This window comes from Centruroides vittatus, unplaced genomic scaffold (assembly GCF_030686945.1).
Source record: "Centruroides vittatus isolate TY-2023 unplaced genomic scaffold, ASM3068694v2 contig_1207, whole genome shotgun sequence".
NCBI lineage: Eukaryota > Metazoa > Arthropoda > Arachnida > Scorpiones > Buthidae > Centruroides > Centruroides vittatus.
Window position 1 is genome coordinate 195,919 of NW_027120771.1, and position 20,408 is coordinate 216,326.

Here is a 20,408-nt window from a genome sequence, read left to right on the forward strand (position 1 = left end):
TAAAATATTTAAAATTTTAATTGGTGTATAGTAATATAACACACGTCCAACAGACATCCTGGCTCACAATTCCCTTTTTATCTAATTGTTGACTCGTGTGGTAAATGTAAAAGTTATAACATATTTATATGCCTTTCGGGAGTAAATATATAATGTGTTAGGGAAATGGTTTATTGGAATGTCACATCTAATTGCAGAACTCTTATTAGCGCTGTTTTTGATATTATGCATTAGTAATTTCTGTTATGAATACGACAATAGAATTGTTTCTTTCACAATTAAATTATATTTAAAACTGCCGAGCGAAATCAGCCCGCTTATCAGAAGAGTTGATAATTTACCATCACAGAATGTGAGCAGTTGTGTGCAAAACGGTCCGCGGATAAATTATTGCGTAGGTGAGCTGACATTTTGAATTTAGGCTTTAGTTTTGGCACATTTATACAAACAAACGTTTCAAATCAGCTTTAAGTCGATCGGACATTTAAAATAGTGGAATGGCCGACGTAGTAATGCGTCACTTAAGACAAATTTATTAAATAAACAAACTCGAAATGTTTACGAACATTTATAGAATATCCGTACGAGACACTTGCTAAGGCTACGAGACGGTAAACAAGGAAAAGACATATGCAATATTTCCATCAAATTACAGAGAAAAATGACGAATGAACGTCACCGACGTCATAATTTATCGACTTTACAACTCACTCGAAAGGAAGGGACAGAAGTTAACAAAGCGAGATAAAGTCTAACGAGAGAAGATGAGGTTTGTACCTGTTTTGCAATTCCTACTTGTGGTAAATTCTTGCAAATGTTTTTGGAACGAACGGGAAAATTTTTCGTGTAAATCACCAATACACACGTCCTAGAATAACGGAAAATTTTATTTTGAATGGTACGAATATAATAACATACGATAGGTTAGGTATGGAAGTGTAAAATTTTCTTGCGTATCAAATACGAATAAGTGCTATAAATCCAAGTATAATTCCTCTGTCGAAATACTTAACGAAATGTTATAGGAAAAATTTCGAAAGTGCATCGTTTATAAACATGCCTTCACTAAAGTCTGTCGAAATTACAAACATAAACTTTTGAATTAAATTTTTCTACAACGTTTCTTCGCTCGCATCGTTATTTAACTTAAGATACAACATTATATCGCTTTCACTTAGACCATTCCACACATTTGACAAATCTTTCCGAATTATTCGTTAGTCGTGGAAACTTAAAAATTTTACCAAAGGAACTCTTTTACGGTGTTAACAATCTGCGAAAGATAAATTTCGGTTACAACGTCACCGAATCCATTCATCCCTCTGTATTTAGTAATCTCATCGAGCTGGAATATTTAGATTTGGAAGGAAAACCCAATTAAGAATTTACCCAGTGACCTGTTGAAAGGTCTTCGTAATTTTTGGGTCCTTTGTATTTCTTGAAAGAACAGATTTCTCTTTGATTTTGAAATTACATCCGGATTTTTAAAGGAGCTGCGCAATTTGACGAAATTTCGTGCCTATAAGTGGAATCGAAGATATATTTTGCGACACCATTAACTCGATCATAGTGCGTTTTTATTCGAACAGAATTAACCCGTTAATTCTTGATTATGGAACTATGCTGTAAGAGAGCGCCACTAACAAAAAGATTGCTAAAACGCAGAGAGACGAAATACAAACTGGCGTCTAATTACAGAACGATTCCGTAGCCGTAGTTCTGTTTTTTACCACTAAATGTCGTTACTTCGTGACGTCAAGTAGCTGGTCAAGCGTAATTCTACGACCTCAACGAATCACGTGACGGAACGTAATCGGTGTAAATACACCACGGTCGGAATTAATTTATTACGAACGGAATTTGCTACCGTTCGTTTCTCGAACGGCAAATTTGTCTTTTGTCTAATATTCCGTGTTTATATCGTAGCTTTAAAAGACGAGTATTGTTCGTTATTTTTATCAAAATATTTAAAATTACGCAGTATATTGTAAAAGTTATTTTACAGAATATGTAAACTTTCCTTCTTAAATTCTTTTAGTCTCAAGATTTTCCCGCTGAATTTTCAATCCCTTACTCGAATTATTATATATATATATATATATATATATATATATATATATATTTTGTATTGTTTATAATAAAATTATTCATTGCTTTTTAGAAATAATTTAGACGTTTTATATTAGAAAATTCGCAATATTTTATTTCACAATTAACGTTTATCTTTGAAATGTTCCACAAAACCAAACTCAATTTTCTCCATGGGCATCCTTATTTGGTTTTCACCAGATTTTTAAAAAACCTTACCCTGGCCAATACCAAGAGTTAAGCGTATCTTGCGTAATTTGAGTGAAGTCTTTTAAATTGGTAGTTTAAATTATCATCGTCAGTAAAATATTAGTGAACTTTTTGTAGCCTCATTTAACAGATCCGCAATGATTTATTTGAATGTTCGATAAGAAAAACAGATTTATTGAAAATTATACATTTGCAATGTTTTTATTACACAATCTGTTATTGAGTGTTTTCTTTTTATAGGTACATCTCTGAATTGAGCGTAGTCACGATCCCATGTGCCAGAGCGGCACGAGTAGAATTTACAAATTCCATGATTTTTTAGACAGTACCACGCAGTTAACTTTAGTTGGTTCTCGACTCCTCTGTGGCTTTCCATTGGTAGAAATCTGCCAAATACAGTACATAATATGTTTGTTTACTACTGAATGAGCCGTTAATATTCACGAAAACAATTATTTTAAGATATATTAATTGAATACAGTATTTTTAAAATTTCGGAACAGAATTTACTTGCCCTTCATATTTTGAATTCCAACTTGACAATTCGCAGGCAAATCCACGTACAAGTACAGTACTTTCTTCAAATGCTCTGGTAATCGAAGGGAAGCGGAAAATCCTTTGGAACGTGTAGTCTCGCCACAGAATATACTTTTCCTCTACCGGAATTTGCTATGTTCTAATCTTACGCGCTTGTTAGTAAGATTTCCTTTTGAAGAGAAGGATTTCCTTAACGCGACAACAAGTATTTTCTGATATATCCGATGCAATATTCTCCGTAACGATTTCTTAGCAACGTAGCGGAAATACCTCGAAACCAATTTTCGATGATAAAGTATGGTTTTAAAGCAAATATCGACAAAAAAATTCCAAGTGCACCGTACGATACGATGTATACGCTACCTGAACGTTACGACACTAGCGGCATCTCGTAGTAAAAACCAGCACTACGGCTACGGAATCGTTCTGTAATTAGACGCCAGTAACACAATATCTATTTATAGTTATTATATTCCTCAAGAGATGGCAGCTCTGAGCCAGCTTTCTGCCAAATTGCGTGTTAATTATTTAATTTTATAACCCGATAAAGAATCCGAATTTTCGTTTGGCATTTAGAATCATTTTAAAAATTTGGTTATTCATATTTTTAGCCCTGCCAGCGGTAGCATTTCTGCTTGTTTAGTAATAACGTCTTTATAAAAACGTGATTAATATTATCTCCTCTTATCATTTTTATATACTCACTTCTCCAATTAGCAGTGGCGATTATTGTTCCTACGGTGGCGTGCCATAATTTTTTCAGTTATTTATGCTTGCCGAAAGACAAAAGTAATTAAAATATATAAATAATAATTATTATAATTTCTAAATAGTTATTTCTTAGTTTAATTTATACGAAATGATGTCATTAAACAAAACTATTCGTAATAAATCGAGTCTTTTCTATTGGTCGAATGAAAACTTTTACGTTAATTTGACATCTTCTCTAAGGTAATGACGTCGAATCGACGTTTGGTGTGTCCCTTATTCCAGCCAATCAAACGGATCCAAACTCGAAATATTATTTTCTTCTATATTAAATTTCCTCTCGATAACAAAACACAAACGCGATTATTTATTATTTACTTTCTCCTGAAAATAAATATTAATTTTTGAATAGATGACAAGTTAAGTTTTTTCGAAAGTTAGTGACGTCACCCAGTTGTTTACGTTTGTGTGAGTTTGACGTCATTGGATGTAATAGAAGTTTTGTAGAAGTCGTCTGGTTGTTTGCTCGTCTCGAAGAGTAAAAAAAATATGTTTTTTCTTCGTAGTTATAGTCGTTTTCCCATCAGACACGTTAATATTTGCGCCAGGTGGGTATTTAATTAGTTAAATAAGTTATATTTAAACATATATTACAGATCTACAAGGAATATATATTCGAGTAGAAACACTTTAAACGTCTCGATTACGTAAATTATATGCTCGTTTCCTTTTATTTGATTGCGTTTTTATATTAAATTTACACGTTTATAGTTTGTGTAGAACTTGTATAATATGGGTCAGAAGTGCAGTGTACACATGAGTCACATCAATTATCTGTATCAAAAACTGTCAGGTTGTCTGTTAAATCTTCTAACTTGTAGGTCGTATCACCCAGAACACTAGCATAAACATAAACACGAATTTCTATGATTTAGAATAGGAGGTGCCTACTATGGCGTGCCTATTTTCCGGATCGGTTTCGTGTGCGATCGTTGATCCGATCTAGTCTGCCTGTACTGTTGTCATCTTGGTAAGTAAACGGAATTAAACTGTATAGGTACTTCGGACGGTTGCTGGGTATTTATTATTCGTATCGAATGTATGAAAATTTACAATGGTGTAGCGACGCAGAGAAGATATTCGAGGTGCGAGGTGAAGATGCGACCGCGCGCGGACGTGTCGACGAGAGAAAACCGAGGCAGGCTCGGTCCGACGTCGCTAAGGTCGAGAGCGGCAGTCCGGCGTCGTGTTACCGACTGCCGCAAACCCGACGATTCGGTCCGTACGAGTCGACGTAGTTGCGCGAACCAAAAATTTGGTTTGTACCGTCCGAATCTTAGGAGTACGATTAGACGATCCGGATCGGTTGCGATTCGAGACGTAACTATGTATAATCGAAAGGCTTTAATTGATCAAATGTTATAGATTTTTTGGCCGGATGAGTGCAAATTTTTCATTCGTTAGATTACGTTCCGGTAAAGCTGCAGATGTGCTGCCGTGAAGGAGTGGCTATCGAAGTCGTGGCGTTGCCCGTGAAAGAGTGACCGTACGAGGCAAGTTACGTGTTGTTTCTTGCAGTGTATGCGACACAAATATTTGGGATTGATGAAAATGATTGCTGAGCTTGTATAAATAATATATATTGAAAGTTTTTTACTTTGATAAGAAAAGGAAGTAGTTTAATAAATCAATAATAGTTAGATAGTAGGATTAGCTGTGTGCATGCAAGTACTGTTACCTTCCTTGTTGTATGGGTGTGAAATGTGGGCATGACAGAAGAAAATTGGAAGTGGAGTGAATGCTGTTGAGCTGAGAATGCTTCGTTCAGTTTGTGGCAAGACGCTAACGGATAGGGTAAGAAATGAAAGGATCTATGAGTTGTGTGGAATGCAAAAACAATGCAGCGAGCGTACACAAGGAAGGTCGCTGAGGTGGTTTGGGTGCATGGAGCGTACGAGCAACAAATGACTATTAAAGAGTGTCTTTGTTGGTGAGGTGTGTGGCAAGCGTCCTAGGGCCACCCGCCAAAGAGATGGACAGAAGGTGTGCGAGATGCTTTGGTTGCAAAGAACATTGCAAGTATGCGTGGTTGAAGTCGGCGTAAATGTGTACGAAAGGCCTCGACGAGCGTGGAAGAAGTGAGAGAAATATGTTTGGATCGAGCAGTGTGGAAGCAGCTCGTTCACTGCCAACCTAAAAGGGAAAAGGTGTGAAGATATGCATGTATGTAATAACAGTTTTGTACAGAAAGATTTATTTCTAAATTTCCACTATTTTAAAAGATTGTGTGATGTTAGTTGAAAATGTCAGATCATGTGCTACAAGTCAATGTTAGTGTTTGTCAGAAATTCTGGAAAAGTTGGATCCAATCCAATTTTGCCTGATTACCAAGTGTCGTCAAAACAAATGATAATCGTTGCTCTGACTTGGTTTATTTCTTGATATGTGGTGTGTGTGCATTCATCTTTATTTTCTGAGATATTTTGTAATGCTATATATTCTCAACTGTGATATAATATATCTGCAGTTTATGAAAAACTAAATGGTATTTCCCTTCTAATGATTTGGTTTGAACTCGGTGTTCCAGAACATTATGTGAAATATATGTAGATGAATAAATATTTGTTTGGTAAACTGATCATAGAAATTCTGCCTATTTTTCTTTACTTAACATCTTTTAAGACTTTTCAATTTGAGAATACATTCAGGTCGGAACAATTTTAGTAATGTTTTAACTGAGATTTGAAATTTAGTGAACTACTCTAAAATTTGAAGCATTTGTGCATGAATGTGGTTTCAATTTTCAAGAGAGTGATTACAACTTGTTATGCCTTCTCCCCACCCAGACAATGTTTTTCTTATACACGTGAGGGTGAATTGGAACAATCTCCGATTATGTGAATATTGCTTGGAATTCAATAAGAAAAGACAACCGAGCTTAACTGCCAGCAGTTCTATTTGAAAGACATGCTAAATGATTGCCTGGTATGTCGAAAGAAAAAATTGATTTGGATGTCTCGGTCCAACGTGATGCCACAAATATTATAAATTAGAATATGATTAGGCTCGAAACACGATGATAATGCATAATAATTTAATATGATTAAACACCGACGACGTGCATAGAACATATAACATTGAATGTAACTTTAACTACATTTTTTTTCATGCAATACTTGAGCATATATGGAGTGATTCTTAAAAATTTCCAAATACATTTGATATTAAATTATAATTTAGAAACTACAAATTAGGTTATTTATTCTTTGGACAGATTAATGCTATATCAATTTAACTTCTCTATTAAATACAAAATTCCTAGAAGTTACTTTTAATTATAGTCTCGCTCGAAAGAAATTTACTTCAAGATAAAAATCTAGTCTTTGTTTTGTGAACTATTCCAACTAACAATTTAAAAGCATTTTCCTATTAATAAAGTTGTAAAGCTTTCTATAGGAAATTTCCTTGGTATTTTAATGTTTTTTTTTTTTTTTATTAAAAGATTTTAGTAAAATAAAAGTATACAGTTTTAAAACTAAAGTTCACCATTGGCCGAGTGGATGAAACCACCAAACAGTAGTATGCAATTGCAGATTTAGACCTTTCCGACGGGCCAGCCATACTAAATTTTTATTCACATTGTCCACATTGCTAAACTGTGAGCCAGTTTCCCGTAAAAAGTTCCCCTAAAGAACCCATTTGTCCCTCGGTGAATTGCCCAGGAATTGCATTATTTTATCTCGTTGATCCAGATTAAAAATACATTCATTAATTATATTGCAATCGTCCGATTAATTCGGGAAGTAAAATAAATGTGGTAATTGCTTGTTCAGAAGCGGTTTGGTTTATTATTTTATACAAGTTTCATTCGAGATAAAAATAAAAAAGTTAAGTTAGAATAAAAGTGGGTTAAGAATGAACATTGCAAATTGTGTCGCGACACACATTTCCATTTTTTCTTAAGGTAATTGACAAATTGGGTCGGATAACATTCGCTTTTGTAAAATTAAAATTATTATTATTTTATTTTATTTTAATTAATGAAAATTTTTTTTCTGCATATTAGGCTACTAAGTACAGCAGCTCAGCCTGCCATCAACGAAGAACAAAAACATGAAACTCAAAAAAAGCAGGTAACTTTCTATTAACCTTAGTAATAAAGTTTTTCTGTTTGCTTAAAAAATAAATCTTACTTAAGGATATGATTTCAATAAAGTATTGCAAAATTTAAGGAAATCATATCCTTATCTGAAGGAAAAATGCATTATCTATGCATAATATGTACACTGAAAATGAGAATTGCACATTCTAATAAATCGAATAAATGCTCTAAATTTATAAATATTGAAAATTATATTAGATCTACTTAATGTAAATTTTTCTCGTGTTTATTAACACGACTTTATAAAAGTAAATAGTTAGTTTACACTTATAAAGTTGTGTTAATTTTGCTTTATTTTCACATAATTAATTCAATTTTAAACTTGTTTTGGAAAATTTTGCATTTATCGAAAGATAAAATTGATCATTTGTATAAATAAGATAAAATAGTTGCTCAAAGTTCATTCCTTTTGTGTTTCCGAGTAATTTTCTAAACTTTCTATTTAAAGGGTGATGCGGTCTGTTCAATGTATTCAAAACCATTTAAAGCAGAATATTAATTATTGTTAGATTGTTAGATCCCTTGAAATTGTCAGATGATTAAATTAATATTTTTCATATTAATTTACATTTTGAATATATTTATATAAATCTCCAAAGTAGACATATCACAGATATATTTTAGGTAATATAAAAAATTATAATTTGGATACATAAGGATAAATTTAAAATTTAAGCTATTTGTGAGTAATTATGATTGAGTTAACAATGCTTTATTGGTTAGTCATCACTACTTACAAATAAATGACAATACTACATTGTTTTTGTACAGTAGAATCAAAATACTCTGTCAGAAAAAATTAATTTGAGTTAAGTGCATGTTTGATTTATTAGCATAAATAAATCATATCTGAACATATTTCTGTGTTGGAATCTTTTCATTTTACAACAATATTTATTTTAAAAGTTCTTTGACCTCTCCACTATCATTTCTTATCATTTTGTTACATTAATCCTGTTTTCAGTGTTTAATTTGATGCTTTCTCAAAACTTATTTATAATTTTTTAATATGTAAAATTCTTAATTTGATTTCAATGAAAATAGTTAAAATAAAGTTTGCTACCAAATGTTGAGTTTCTGAGGATTCTGATGGCTTGTCATTGAGTGATGAGATTGAGAAATTTTTAATGTCTGTTTTCCATAACTTTACATGCACTTTGCACAAATCATTTTCTATTATTCAAATATAAACTTATTAATGGAATGTTCAATTACGTTATCAATGAAAATTGTGATTCTGAGGGTTTGGTTTCTTCAACCTATTTACTGTAAACCTCTGCATTAAACATGCATATATAAATATATATAATAAATATATGTTAATGAGTAATGTATATATTCTCAATTATTTATATTTATTGTTATTGTACATTTTTTAAATAAATAAAAAAATATTATTATTTTTAACTGAAAATTTTTTCCTTTTTTCAAGGAAACAAATTCTTTCGTCATGAACATTTTTAAAGGACAGTTTAAAGGAGAGCAAATATTTCCTTATCCGCATGGTAACATATGTTCCGATTCAGTTTTATATAAATCTAATTAAAGCTAATAGTTAAAATTGTATTGTTTGTAAGAACATCAAAAGATTTAACGTAATTTATTTTTCTGTATGCTATTTGACTAGTGTAGATCATAGTATTTTAGAGCATTAATTCTCCAAAATAACTGAAAGTGGACAATTTCAGATAACTGATTGTATATTTTTGTGCAAACTGGATAAAAATAAATAAAAAATACATCTTTAAAACATCCAGTAACAAATTTAATAAAATAAAAATGTTTTTGATCGGGTTTACTGATCTTCATCAGTTACGATAGAACAGAACACTAAAACAAAAATTAAAAATTTTAAAAACGATAATAAGAATTCTAAGATAAATATATAAATAAATAGTTGAGATTAATCAAATAAATATTCACAGAAATATATTAATTAAAAATAAAAACAAATGAATAAATATCATTCAATAAAATAAATTATCCTAAATTGACCGCCATGCGCTTAAGACAATTAACTTTCGTAAATGGACTGTCATGCTGTAGACAAATTGTCTGCATCCCTTGATGCAAGATGATTTTTTGTGCGCTTTATAGATTTTCAATTTCTTTAGATATTGCATGTATATTAGAAGTTGGTCTGATGATGTTTGCTTGTTCCCATAGTACTTTTATATCCTGATGGTGTGAGTAAGCCACTAGTGCCATATTATTTAGATTTTTATCAATTGTGTACTTATGCTCCTTAAGTCATTGTCCTTAAGGTTTCTTATCATTCCTTAAAATTCTGAAGATTGTTGGGTTGCGTCGGTATACTATCACTACATCATTAGCTTTGGCTGCTTTCTTATGTATGTTTCTTAAAGATGGGATATAATTTAAAATGATCCTTCGTTTTTGGTCCGATCATGCATGTTGACTTTTTGATGTTTGATAGGTTGCGATCAATTTTTGTATTATTTTTATTGGATAACCATGTTGCTCTGTGATATTTAATATATAATTCTGTTCTGATACCATGTCATGTATACTGGTACAATGGGTATAAGCCCTTCTAATCAATGATCTAAATGCTGCAAATTTTATATGCCAGGGATCAACAGACTTATATGGAATTAAAAGAGGTTGAAAACATGGTTTCCTGTATACCTTGGTCCAGATTTGCCATCTTTGCAAGAGATAGAAATGTCCAAGAAATTTACTGTTGTTTCACTCTTCTGATCTAATTGTAGTAGTAGTCCATAGGGGTTATCGTTGATCGCCTTTAAAAACTGCTGCAGATTTGGTTTTCTCTGCCACAAGATGAAGAAGATACCATCAACATATCTAGTATATAAGGTGATGAGGTGTTGGAATTTGGGCAGAATGTTGTTTTCTAATTGTCACACCAGTAATTCACAAAGTAATGCTGAAGTGAGACTGCCCTTAGGCACATCTCTTCCTTGTAAGTATACCTTATCCTCAAACTCAAAGAATAATGTATAACATACAAGGTGTGCAAGTTCCATTATATAATTGTGATGTTTACGTGCATCTTTGATGTTGGCAAACAGGAAATCTCTTATTGCACAAAATGGAGGAGGTATTCTTATAGACAGATACATTGCTTTGAAGTCTATGACAGTTATGTATTCTTCATCAACTAGCAAAATGTTACTGAGGCGTTCTATAATCTGCAGTGAGTTGTTAATTGAAAACAGATGGTAAGTAGCTTTAGAATGGTAGAATTTAACTGGCTGCTTCTCAATCAAAAATGTTGGTGAATTACATTTCTCAATGACTGGATGTAATTGCTTTCTCAGCTAGTGCGTCTTGGCAAATGTGAAAATTCTTGGCATTTTTGGTGCCTGGACTATGTAGCTGTGCATACGTAAAAGTTGTGCCGAGGGAGTGGAGGTGAATCTTTTAACCTTTTGTTGCAATGATTGTAAAAAAATTGATGGATGCTAGTTGGCATTCTGTGGTTGTAACGTAATTCCTTAATTTCTCTTCATAGGTTGATTGTTTGAACAACACTACTTCTTTTGACTTATCTGCTTTCATCTAACCATTGGCATGACATACGTATAATGCCCTGAAATCGTTGCATGTTTGAATTATTGCGCTCTTTTCGTCTTGTCTAGAAATTGGTTTTTTAACAAAACCAATCCTGATTTGTGTCATTCATACCTTTAGTGATTAATTCAATGTCAGATATGAAGGTTTCTGGCAGCAGCCGAGGGTTAAGAGCATAAAGAGGGTTGAATTTTAAGCCATCTAAAATGCTTTGCGGTGGACTGATGTCCCAAGCAGTCATATGGGAGTTCTCGCATCTGTTTGGTTTAATGTTCTCCATTCGGAAGATCCATCTTAGTTTCTGTATGTATTTCCATTTCAAAGTTTTTGCGACACACTGTGATACAGTAATGACCCTCTCATTCACCACTGTTAGGAGCATTGGGTCCTGTGCCTAAATTGTGTCTTCCATGTTTATCAGCCTATACAACAGAGCATATGTCTGATGTCTGGTATTCCTCCAAAAACCTACCTACTAGAATGGACTATGTGGATAAACTACAAAGTAGGGTCAGTAGATTCATTGCCACAACCCTAGCCAAGAATTTAGGGCCAAACCACACATCAGCTCCCCAGACACCCTGAGGTTGTTTGCTTTTGCAAAAATTCATAAACCCGGCCAGTAATTATATCCAATACTAGACAAAGCAAGATCACCAACAATTGTAATAGAGAGAAAAATGCACGAATGGCTTGAAAAACACCTCAAAGGATACAAATACACTGTAGCCAACAATACAAAGTTAATACTGAAATTAAAAAACTTATTCAACTTTGTTTCTATTTTTCCATTTATCCATCAGACTTGAGCCATGCTTTTTCACTTTAAAAGAAGTTCTGTTACATTATATACAAACTGCACCGATTATCACCAGCAATACTAGAATTAACACACACACTATGTGTTGATTCTAGTATTTGCTGCACACAGAAAGATCTGTTGCAAACTATTAATAACAATAATTATGGTTAAAAAGTAGTGCTAGACCAATCTTGTAAAATCAAAGTACACTATCTAGACCTAGAAATGGAGATCTCTGAAAACAAAATACTCACAAGAGTTTATCAAAAACCAGATGCACTTTCTTTTTTCATACCTTCTATGTTTAATGATCCAAAGAATTCTAAAATAGTGACATTTAGAACACTTGCTGAACGAGCATCTCACATTGTTCTAGAAAGGAAGACAAGTTGCAGGAGATTTCAGGTATTATAAAGCTGATGACACAATATGGCTACAGTAGAAAACTAATTACTGAATTAGCTAAACGTTTAAAAAACAAGTCAGATAAGGAAACAAAACAACAATATGCAATATGTAACATTTGAATTTGAAACTAGGCTACACACATACTATATTCTAGCATAGCAAAAGATATACAAATAGATAGTGTTTAAAAGAACTCCAACAATATTCAGGTTGTTAACCAATGGAAAAGATCAATTAAACAAGAAAAACGTTGCTGGGGTGTACACCATACATCTTGAACAGCATTTTTCAACCTGGGGGTCACGATGATATTAAAGGGGGGTTGCAAAACAATAATGAAATCATTTATGAAAAAAAATCATAAATTATTATAAATTTATAAACATTTTACTTACAATAAGTACACATGTAAAGAAAAGAAATTAATGTGATGGTTGCATTTGTTTCTCATTTAAAATTTTCTCCATACGTGGATCTATGTTAGAAACATACAAAAGCAAATTGTTTTTGAGTGATAAAAGATGATTCCTGTATTTAGTTTTTAGCGCAACCATAGGCGAAAAATCCCTTTTCACAGAGGTAAGATGTGGCGAAAGGGATTAATATGTTCAATGCTTCTGTGAGTAAATTTTCATATTCATGTCGACGAGCAAATTAAAACGTATTTAAATCTTCAGATGTACATTGCAGTTGTGGTGTTTTGTCAGCAGACATTTCGATGAGCTGGTCGTGAATCTCAACTGGTAACTTAGCAGCAGCAACAACATTTTCACTAAACAGATTCAATACCCATCTCTTCGAGAAATGATTTTTATTTTCCGGGAAATACTCTGTCAACTGAGTTTTTAGCTCACGCAAATGCATCTTCATGCAATCCAAACTGTAGTGAATAATAGTGTCTCGTTGATTCAAATTTTTTTTAATATAATCCAAAGTGAGTGGGAATATATCCAAATTTCTGCTTTGAAGGCAAATAATCCAGATATCAAGCTTCTTAATGAACGCATGAACTTTGTCTGTCATCTGTCATTAATAAAATGTTTTTATCACGTCCTTGTAAATTCACATTCGAGTCGTTTAAATGCAAAATACATCAGCTAAGTAAGCCAACAACAACATACATTCATTATTCTGTAAAAACAATGAGAATAGCATTTGTTTATCCTGGAAAAATATTATTAATTCCAATACCCTGGTTAACACTTTCCCTCGCAATAACCATCTAACTTCTGTATGGAAAAGAAGAGATTTTTTTTTTCACCCATTTCATCGCATAGTTTAGCAAACAGCCTGTTATGTAACGGTTGACTTTTAATAAAATTAACCAACTTTACAACTTCACAAAGGAATTTGATTGAGATTTTCCGGCATATTTTTTGTGACAAGAGCAGGTCTGTGAAGGAAGCAGTGCGTCTATTCCGCCCTTGGTATAAGACGATCTCTTAATATTTTCATTAATCCACTGTTCTTTCCCTGTTATTGCCTATGCACAATCACTATATACTGCAATACATTTTGTCCAATATATGTTAGTATAGTTTCTCATAGCTTCATAAAAAACATCAAAAAGACATTGTCCTGTTGTATGAACCAGTACTGTTTTGCAAAACAACATATTTTCACAACAAACTACTTCCAACAACCTTTACTCTGCAGTTTAATTATTTCTTTAACTGCAAGTAGGTGGTAAGGGTAGAGGAACATAAAAGAAATGTAAGATGCAGGCAACTGGTTATGGCATTAGCAAACTATGCAATAGCAGATCAGGACGAGGTGTCTATCAAATGGGACGATGCGAAAATTATACAGAAAGTGGCAAGTATAAGGCAGCTTAAATATACGGAGGCATGGTGTATTTGCAAGTACAATGAAAAAGAGCAAAGCATTAATTTTAAAGAACCATATCGAATCCCATCCGCTTGGAGAACAGACGGTATGCAGCTGTGAAAGAATGATCTGAGATTGCGCAGCTGGAAAGTTTAAAAGCATTCTAAATTGTAAAGATTTTTTTGAAAGCATTTTTTGAAGTAATGGTTTTTTGGTCGATCCTGAAGAGGGTTAGTAAAGCTAACCGAAAACATCAGGTTAAAGAAATAATTTAACTGCAGAGTAAAGGTTGTTGAAAGTAGTTTGTTGTGATTGTAATAATGCAGTTTATATAGCAACATATTTCTTTGATTTGTCTCTATTGCATTCATACCTCACAAAACATAAGAACTGAGACATGTTTGCTACATCTGTTGATTCATCAAATTGAATACTAAAAAATTCATTTGAACTCACTTGCTGAATTATCTGATTGCGAACATCGGCAGCCTTGTCATCGATTGGCCTTGATAATGTGTTGTTAGAAAGCAGAATATTTTTCAATTTTTTTGCTTCCACACCTATTAAAACACTCACCATATCAAGTGCAGCAAGCAAATATAAAGTTTTTGGCAATTGTATGGGCACATTGCTTCTTAGCTACTCTTAATGCTATGAGATAAGATGCTTTAAGTACACTTTTATCAGTATGGCTTAACTTACAAATAGAAGTTTGTTGATTTCTCAAGGTATGTAATTTTCTTTCGAAAAATTCCAAGGGTTTGTTTTTATGAGCTGGATGTTTAGTTTCCAAGTGTCAAACTAATTTTGATGGCTTCGTGCTTTCATCAGAGAGAACTTGAGAGCAAACAACACACTGTGGCTTTTCATCCAATGAAGTGAAACCATAATTTAAATAACAGTCATTGTACAACTTTGTCTTTTTACCAACTGGATGTAGATTCACTGGATGTAGATGGCTCACTTCACACACACATTTATCTATTTCGCATTAGAAATTTAAAAAAAAACAATTCAGTTTCATGGTTGACTGCACACAAATAAAAGCACCAGATGCATGCTTTGCATTCAAAACTTTACTGAAGTGGTGCAATCGCCAGTGCCTTTTTTTACACTTTTGACAGCATGACTTGTTCAAACGCATCCATATACATGTTCTGGTGCTACAAACATATGAAATGAAATGGCTCACATTTTTACAAGATATTATTATTATTATTTATTGTGAAATTGTGCCGCCCCTGCTGCCCCCACTACGCTACGCCACTGAAGAGTTACTTCAACTATACAATAACCATCCTGCTTTAACAGCATTGAAAGCTATTAGTTTTCTTTAAATTTCTGCATTCATTTAAATGTGCTAAATATGACCAAACCTTTAGTTTCAATAGTTTTGGCTGCATTATAATGCAGCCAAAACTATTTTAACTCGCAGTCTAAATTTTTGTTAAATTGAAAACATTTCTGGAATTAGTAATGTACATAACTGAAGTGGAATTTATCATTAATAAAATAGTCACTGCTGAATCGTGTATCATTTAAAATGAATTTTGTTATTTCATCAATAAATTAATTGCAATTTTCATAACTTTAATAAAAAAAAAAAAAAATTGATAACTTACTGAAAATTATTTCAGTATTGTCAGAAGAGCAAGAAGAGAATATGAAAATGATGTTGGATCCTGTAGAAAGATTTTTTAAGGTACAGTATAATAATTATTGGATTTTCTTAATAAGTTTATTTAAATTAACAGTACAAGTAAATGCTTTGCTTGTTTTAGGAAGTGAATAATCCTGTAAAAAATGATGAAACAGAAAATATAGACGAACAAACTGTTCAAGCTTTAAGAGAATTGGGAGCTTTTGGTCTATTGATTCCTCAAAAATATGGTGGATTGGGTCTGTGCAACAGTCAGTATGCTCGATTAGGTGAAGTGATTGGAATGAATGACATGGGTGTGGGAATTTTTATTGGAGCTCATCAGGTAATGTTTTGAACAATTTTCTGTTATTTCTGAGGTGAAATATAAAAGTAACAGCCCAGAATATTTTATGGTGTAGTCAATTGGACTTAAGGGAATTCTTCTTTATGGAAATGAGGAACAGAAAGAAAAGTATCTTCCAGATTTGGCCGCTGGTAGAAAGTTTGCTGCGTATTGTCTCACCGAACCGGGTCATGGTTCCGATGCAAGCGTGAGTATCTTTTAATATTTCTGGATTTCTGAATGTGGTGACGTACAAAATATTATTCGTGTTTTACTAGTCGATAAAAACTCGAGCTGAACTGTCACCGGATGGAAAACATTACGTCATGAACGGAAGCAAAATCTGGATTACTAATGGAGGAATTGCAGACATTTTCACAGTTTTTGCCCAAGTGAGATATTGATTTTCGAAATGTTTTATTTTTCTGCCATCCTGTTTCATATCATGTTTTATTGCTAGACACCGGTTGACACTCCAAAAGGCAAGAAAGACAAAATTACTGCATTCGTCGTGGAGAGGGCTTTCAAAGGTGTTACGAGTGGACCTCCAGAAAAGAAATTGGGTATTAAAGCGTCTAATACTGCCGAACTCTTTTTTGATAATGTTAAGATACCAGTAGAAAATGTTTTAGGTGAAGTCGGAGAGGGATTTAAGGTTTTAATATATTAAAAATTTAAAACATTTTCATAAAGATATGGACTTTTTACTGAAAGTAAATTTGAAATATCAGGTAGCCATGAACATATTAAACAGTGGAAGATTTGGTATGGCAGCAGTTATGACAGGTGTCATGAGGAAGGCTATCGAAAAGGCAGTGGATCATGCAACAACTCGAGTGCAGTTTGGTAATAAAATATGTACGTACGGTACGATTCAGGAAAAATTAGCTCGTATGGCCATGAAACATTATATTACCATGGTGAGTTTATTTGAGATGATATTGTCAACACGTCTTCCAATTGTAATGTGTAATCTTTAATTGTTTTAGAGCATGACATATGCAGTATCTGGTTTGTTAGACCAAGAAATAAAAGATTGTCAGTTGGAAGCGGCCATTAGTAAAGTATTCGGATCGGAGTCTGCTTGGTACGTGGTAGACGAAGCCATTCAAGTTCTGGGAGGAATGGGTTTCATGAAAGAGGCCGGACTGGAAAAAATGCTTCGAGATCTCAGGATATTTCGTATTTTTGAAGGAACGAACGATATTCTTAAACTTTTTGTTGCCCTAACTGGTAATATGATAAGTTCAGAAATTAGTATATTTAAAACAAACAATTTCTTTATAAGTTCTAATATTGGAAAAAGGTCTGCAATATGCTGGTGGACATCTGAAGGAATTACAGAATGCCATGAAGAATCCAGCTGCCAATCTGGGTTTGATACTGGACGAAGGAGTCAAGAGGATGAAGCAAGCAGTAGGACTCAGCAGTAATATATCAATAAATGAATTTGTGCATCCAAATTTGCATTCTTCTACTAACCTTGTAAGTAAAATATATTTAAATCAAGTTACAATTTTTTTTTTAACAGTATATCATACATTTGGTTTTATCCTTCAGGTAGGAAGGTCTATAGAACAGTTTGGTTCTTCAGTAGAGTATTTGTTGATGAAGTATAAAAAGAATATTATCAGTAAGAAATTTAAAATATAAGACTTTGTACCTCTTAACTCTTTTGTATATTTTAATTTTACACCCAATTCTGTTTTTACACAAAATTTTTTTATAACTAATTCGAATGTGTCTACTGAAAAGTGGTTTTTCATTCTGACTTAATCCTGTGATCAAAGCATCCAGAAAAGATTTAATTTGAAATTTGACCATTTGTATGATTGTGTTTTTTCTGATTTTTGTCAATATGGGGTCTGTCAAAAATTTAATGGCTTACAACCAAACACTGGTAGTTGGGCTTATGCTTCTCAACAAATGGGCAAGCTGCATGGAAATTTTCAGGTATTTTGTAGTCTAACACCTAAATAAGAGTCATTATTTCATACAAAGTTCTCCCAGAAATCCTTCCTTGCTAGAATGCCATTCTGTTACATTGCCTTATTGCACAGCCCAACTCAAATTGAGCCTTTCAATATAGAATAATTTTTGAATATAATTTCATTAAACTTTTGTCATTGGTGTAACACCTGAGCCTTCAGTATATGTAGATTTATAGCACAAACCAATTTTTGTAACATACTTTTAGTGGTATGTGTACCATTGGTTGAGAATTGCCAGAACCAATCTTTTATATCAGTGCATGGGCAGTATTTTTTTTTACATGGAACTTTTGGGAATATGACTACTGCTTAAAAAAGAATTGAGTGTACATTAAATATAAAAGAATAAATTTATCCAACAAGAGATTTCTTATTTAACATTAACATTTTTTGAATAGACGAACAGTTTTTATTGAATCGTCTAGCAGTGTCGGCAGTGGACATTTACAGCATGATCGTAGTGTTGTCTAAATGTTCGCAGACCTTAGAAAAGAACCTGCCCTCATCCCAGCACGAAGAAGCCTTAACCAAACTCATCTGTTCAGAAGTAAGATACAAATGCTTTTAACAGTAAAAATTTTGTTTCTGAACTTCATTAAACCTTTTTATCTTTCAGGCAGCAGAACGAGTGCAATTAGAACTGAGTACCTTGAAGAAAGGAGAAAAGTTGGATAACTTCAAGACCATGGCATCCATATCCGAGGACCTCTGCAAAAACGGTACCGTGTGCGCCTATCCCGCTCTCGGATTCTAATATACATAAGTCGTCGCCGTAGAACACGCGGTTCCCTGTACATAAAGAAATATTTGTGTATCTGCCAAATCGTCCATAATTGATTATATATTCGTAATTGCATAAAGTGCAATTGGGTTCTTTTGAAACCAATATTTTCAAACCGATTATTTTTACATATTTTCTAAATATATAAAACTCCAATAAATATATTACTTATAGTATGATTGAGTGATTGTGCAATTATTTTTATTAATTTATTACTCTCCGAAGCTGATAATTTGTTTAGTTTTGTATACAGTCAAACCTGTTTTTATGCGGGGGATAGGGACCGCATTAAAAAAAACGCATTAAAAAAATCTCACGAAACTTCACGAATGGCTGTAAATAATAGTTTTCGCAACACAATTAAAAAATAATTTTTTTATGCGGTCAACAGGGACCGCATAAAAAAAGTCTCACATAGAAAATAACTCAAAACCGTACGAAATAGAATTTATTGACAACAGATGTCAGCACTTGACTGCATCGTCTGGTCTATCGTCTGTTTTACATATTTTTGTCCAGGTGGTGTTTTGTCGACTTAAAAAGTAAATTATTTCATTTTTCGCATATTCGTGCAATAATATTACTATAATAAGTGCATTTATGCTCTAATAAGTTTATTTAGCTATAATAAGTCAACGTAAGACATGACGAATCGCACGAGTCTAGTCGCCAACTATACCGCACAAATTAAAAATTCGCATTAAAAAAATCGCACAAATAAAAATCGCACATAAAAGGAGCGCATAAAAACAGGTTTGACTGTATATACAAATAAAATTCTTACAGTGTGTCATTTTTGCTTGAATTGATCTCTTCACAGCTAGCATGAATTTTGATGCACAAATTATGACAAATCCAAAGAAAGATGAAGTGAAGCAGCTTTCCTTGTTGCAAAGTTAGTTTTTAATCATCAACATTAATTATTTTATTAACATTATATCATTTATTTTATATTACTAACATTACCATTTTAAGCATTAGAAGGCTAACATAAAAAAAATATAATAATTTTTTTCGGAGTGTATTTTTACATCCTTTTTACAGTCCAACTCAGAAGTAACTACAAAACTGGCTCGACGATACGACTAAATCTTCAATAAAACAGCGAACATAGATTATTAAAGAATTACACAGTTAAAAATGATCAAAACACAGACATTTTATTGTAGATTCGGCACTTTTACAATAAAACATTGATAAAATTTTTCACAGTATCCACTGTGTGTTGTATCCGTAACATTTAACTGCCGTATAAACATTACTCGACTGCTTTCATTAGAAACAAAATCACCAGTATAATACTCAAAATTATATGGTTACAAAAATAACATGCTGCATACGATTGTAACGAACA

At 32.8% G+C, this 20,408-nt stretch overlaps 2 protein-coding genes and 1 long non-coding RNA gene across 3 annotated transcripts in view; 1 reads left to right on the top strand and 2 right to left on the bottom strand.

The window, feature by feature from the left end:
• Positions 1 to 20,408, bottom strand: part of LOC136985238 (platelet glycoprotein V-like) — a 150,218-nt gene that overhangs the window by 98,727 nt on the left and 31,083 nt on the right. The window lies entirely within an intron of this gene.
• Positions 2,437 to 3,206, bottom strand: LOC136985139 (uncharacterized). Its single transcript, XR_010882290.1, has 2 exons — positions 2,813 to 3,206; positions 2,437 to 2,684 (listed from the first exon to the last, which is right to left on the bottom strand). It is a non-coding gene; the product is annotated as an uncharacterized lncRNA (long non-coding RNA).
• Positions 3,989 to 19,230, top strand: Acadvl (Acyl-CoA dehydrogenase very long chain). The gene is made up of 14 exons (XM_067282437.1): positions 3,989 to 4,151; positions 7,610 to 7,676; positions 9,138 to 9,210; positions 15,935 to 15,999; positions 16,079 to 16,282; positions 16,359 to 16,490; positions 16,561 to 16,674; positions 16,743 to 16,937; positions 17,014 to 17,202; positions 17,272 to 17,515; positions 17,589 to 17,767; positions 17,843 to 17,915; positions 18,672 to 18,820; positions 18,890 to 19,230. Exons 1-14 carry the CDS (start codon positions 4,093 to 4,095, stop codon positions 19,025 to 19,027), a joined length of 1,881 nt encoding a protein of 626 aa, XP_067138538.1. The 5' UTR covers positions 3,989 to 4,092; the 3' UTR covers positions 19,028 to 19,230.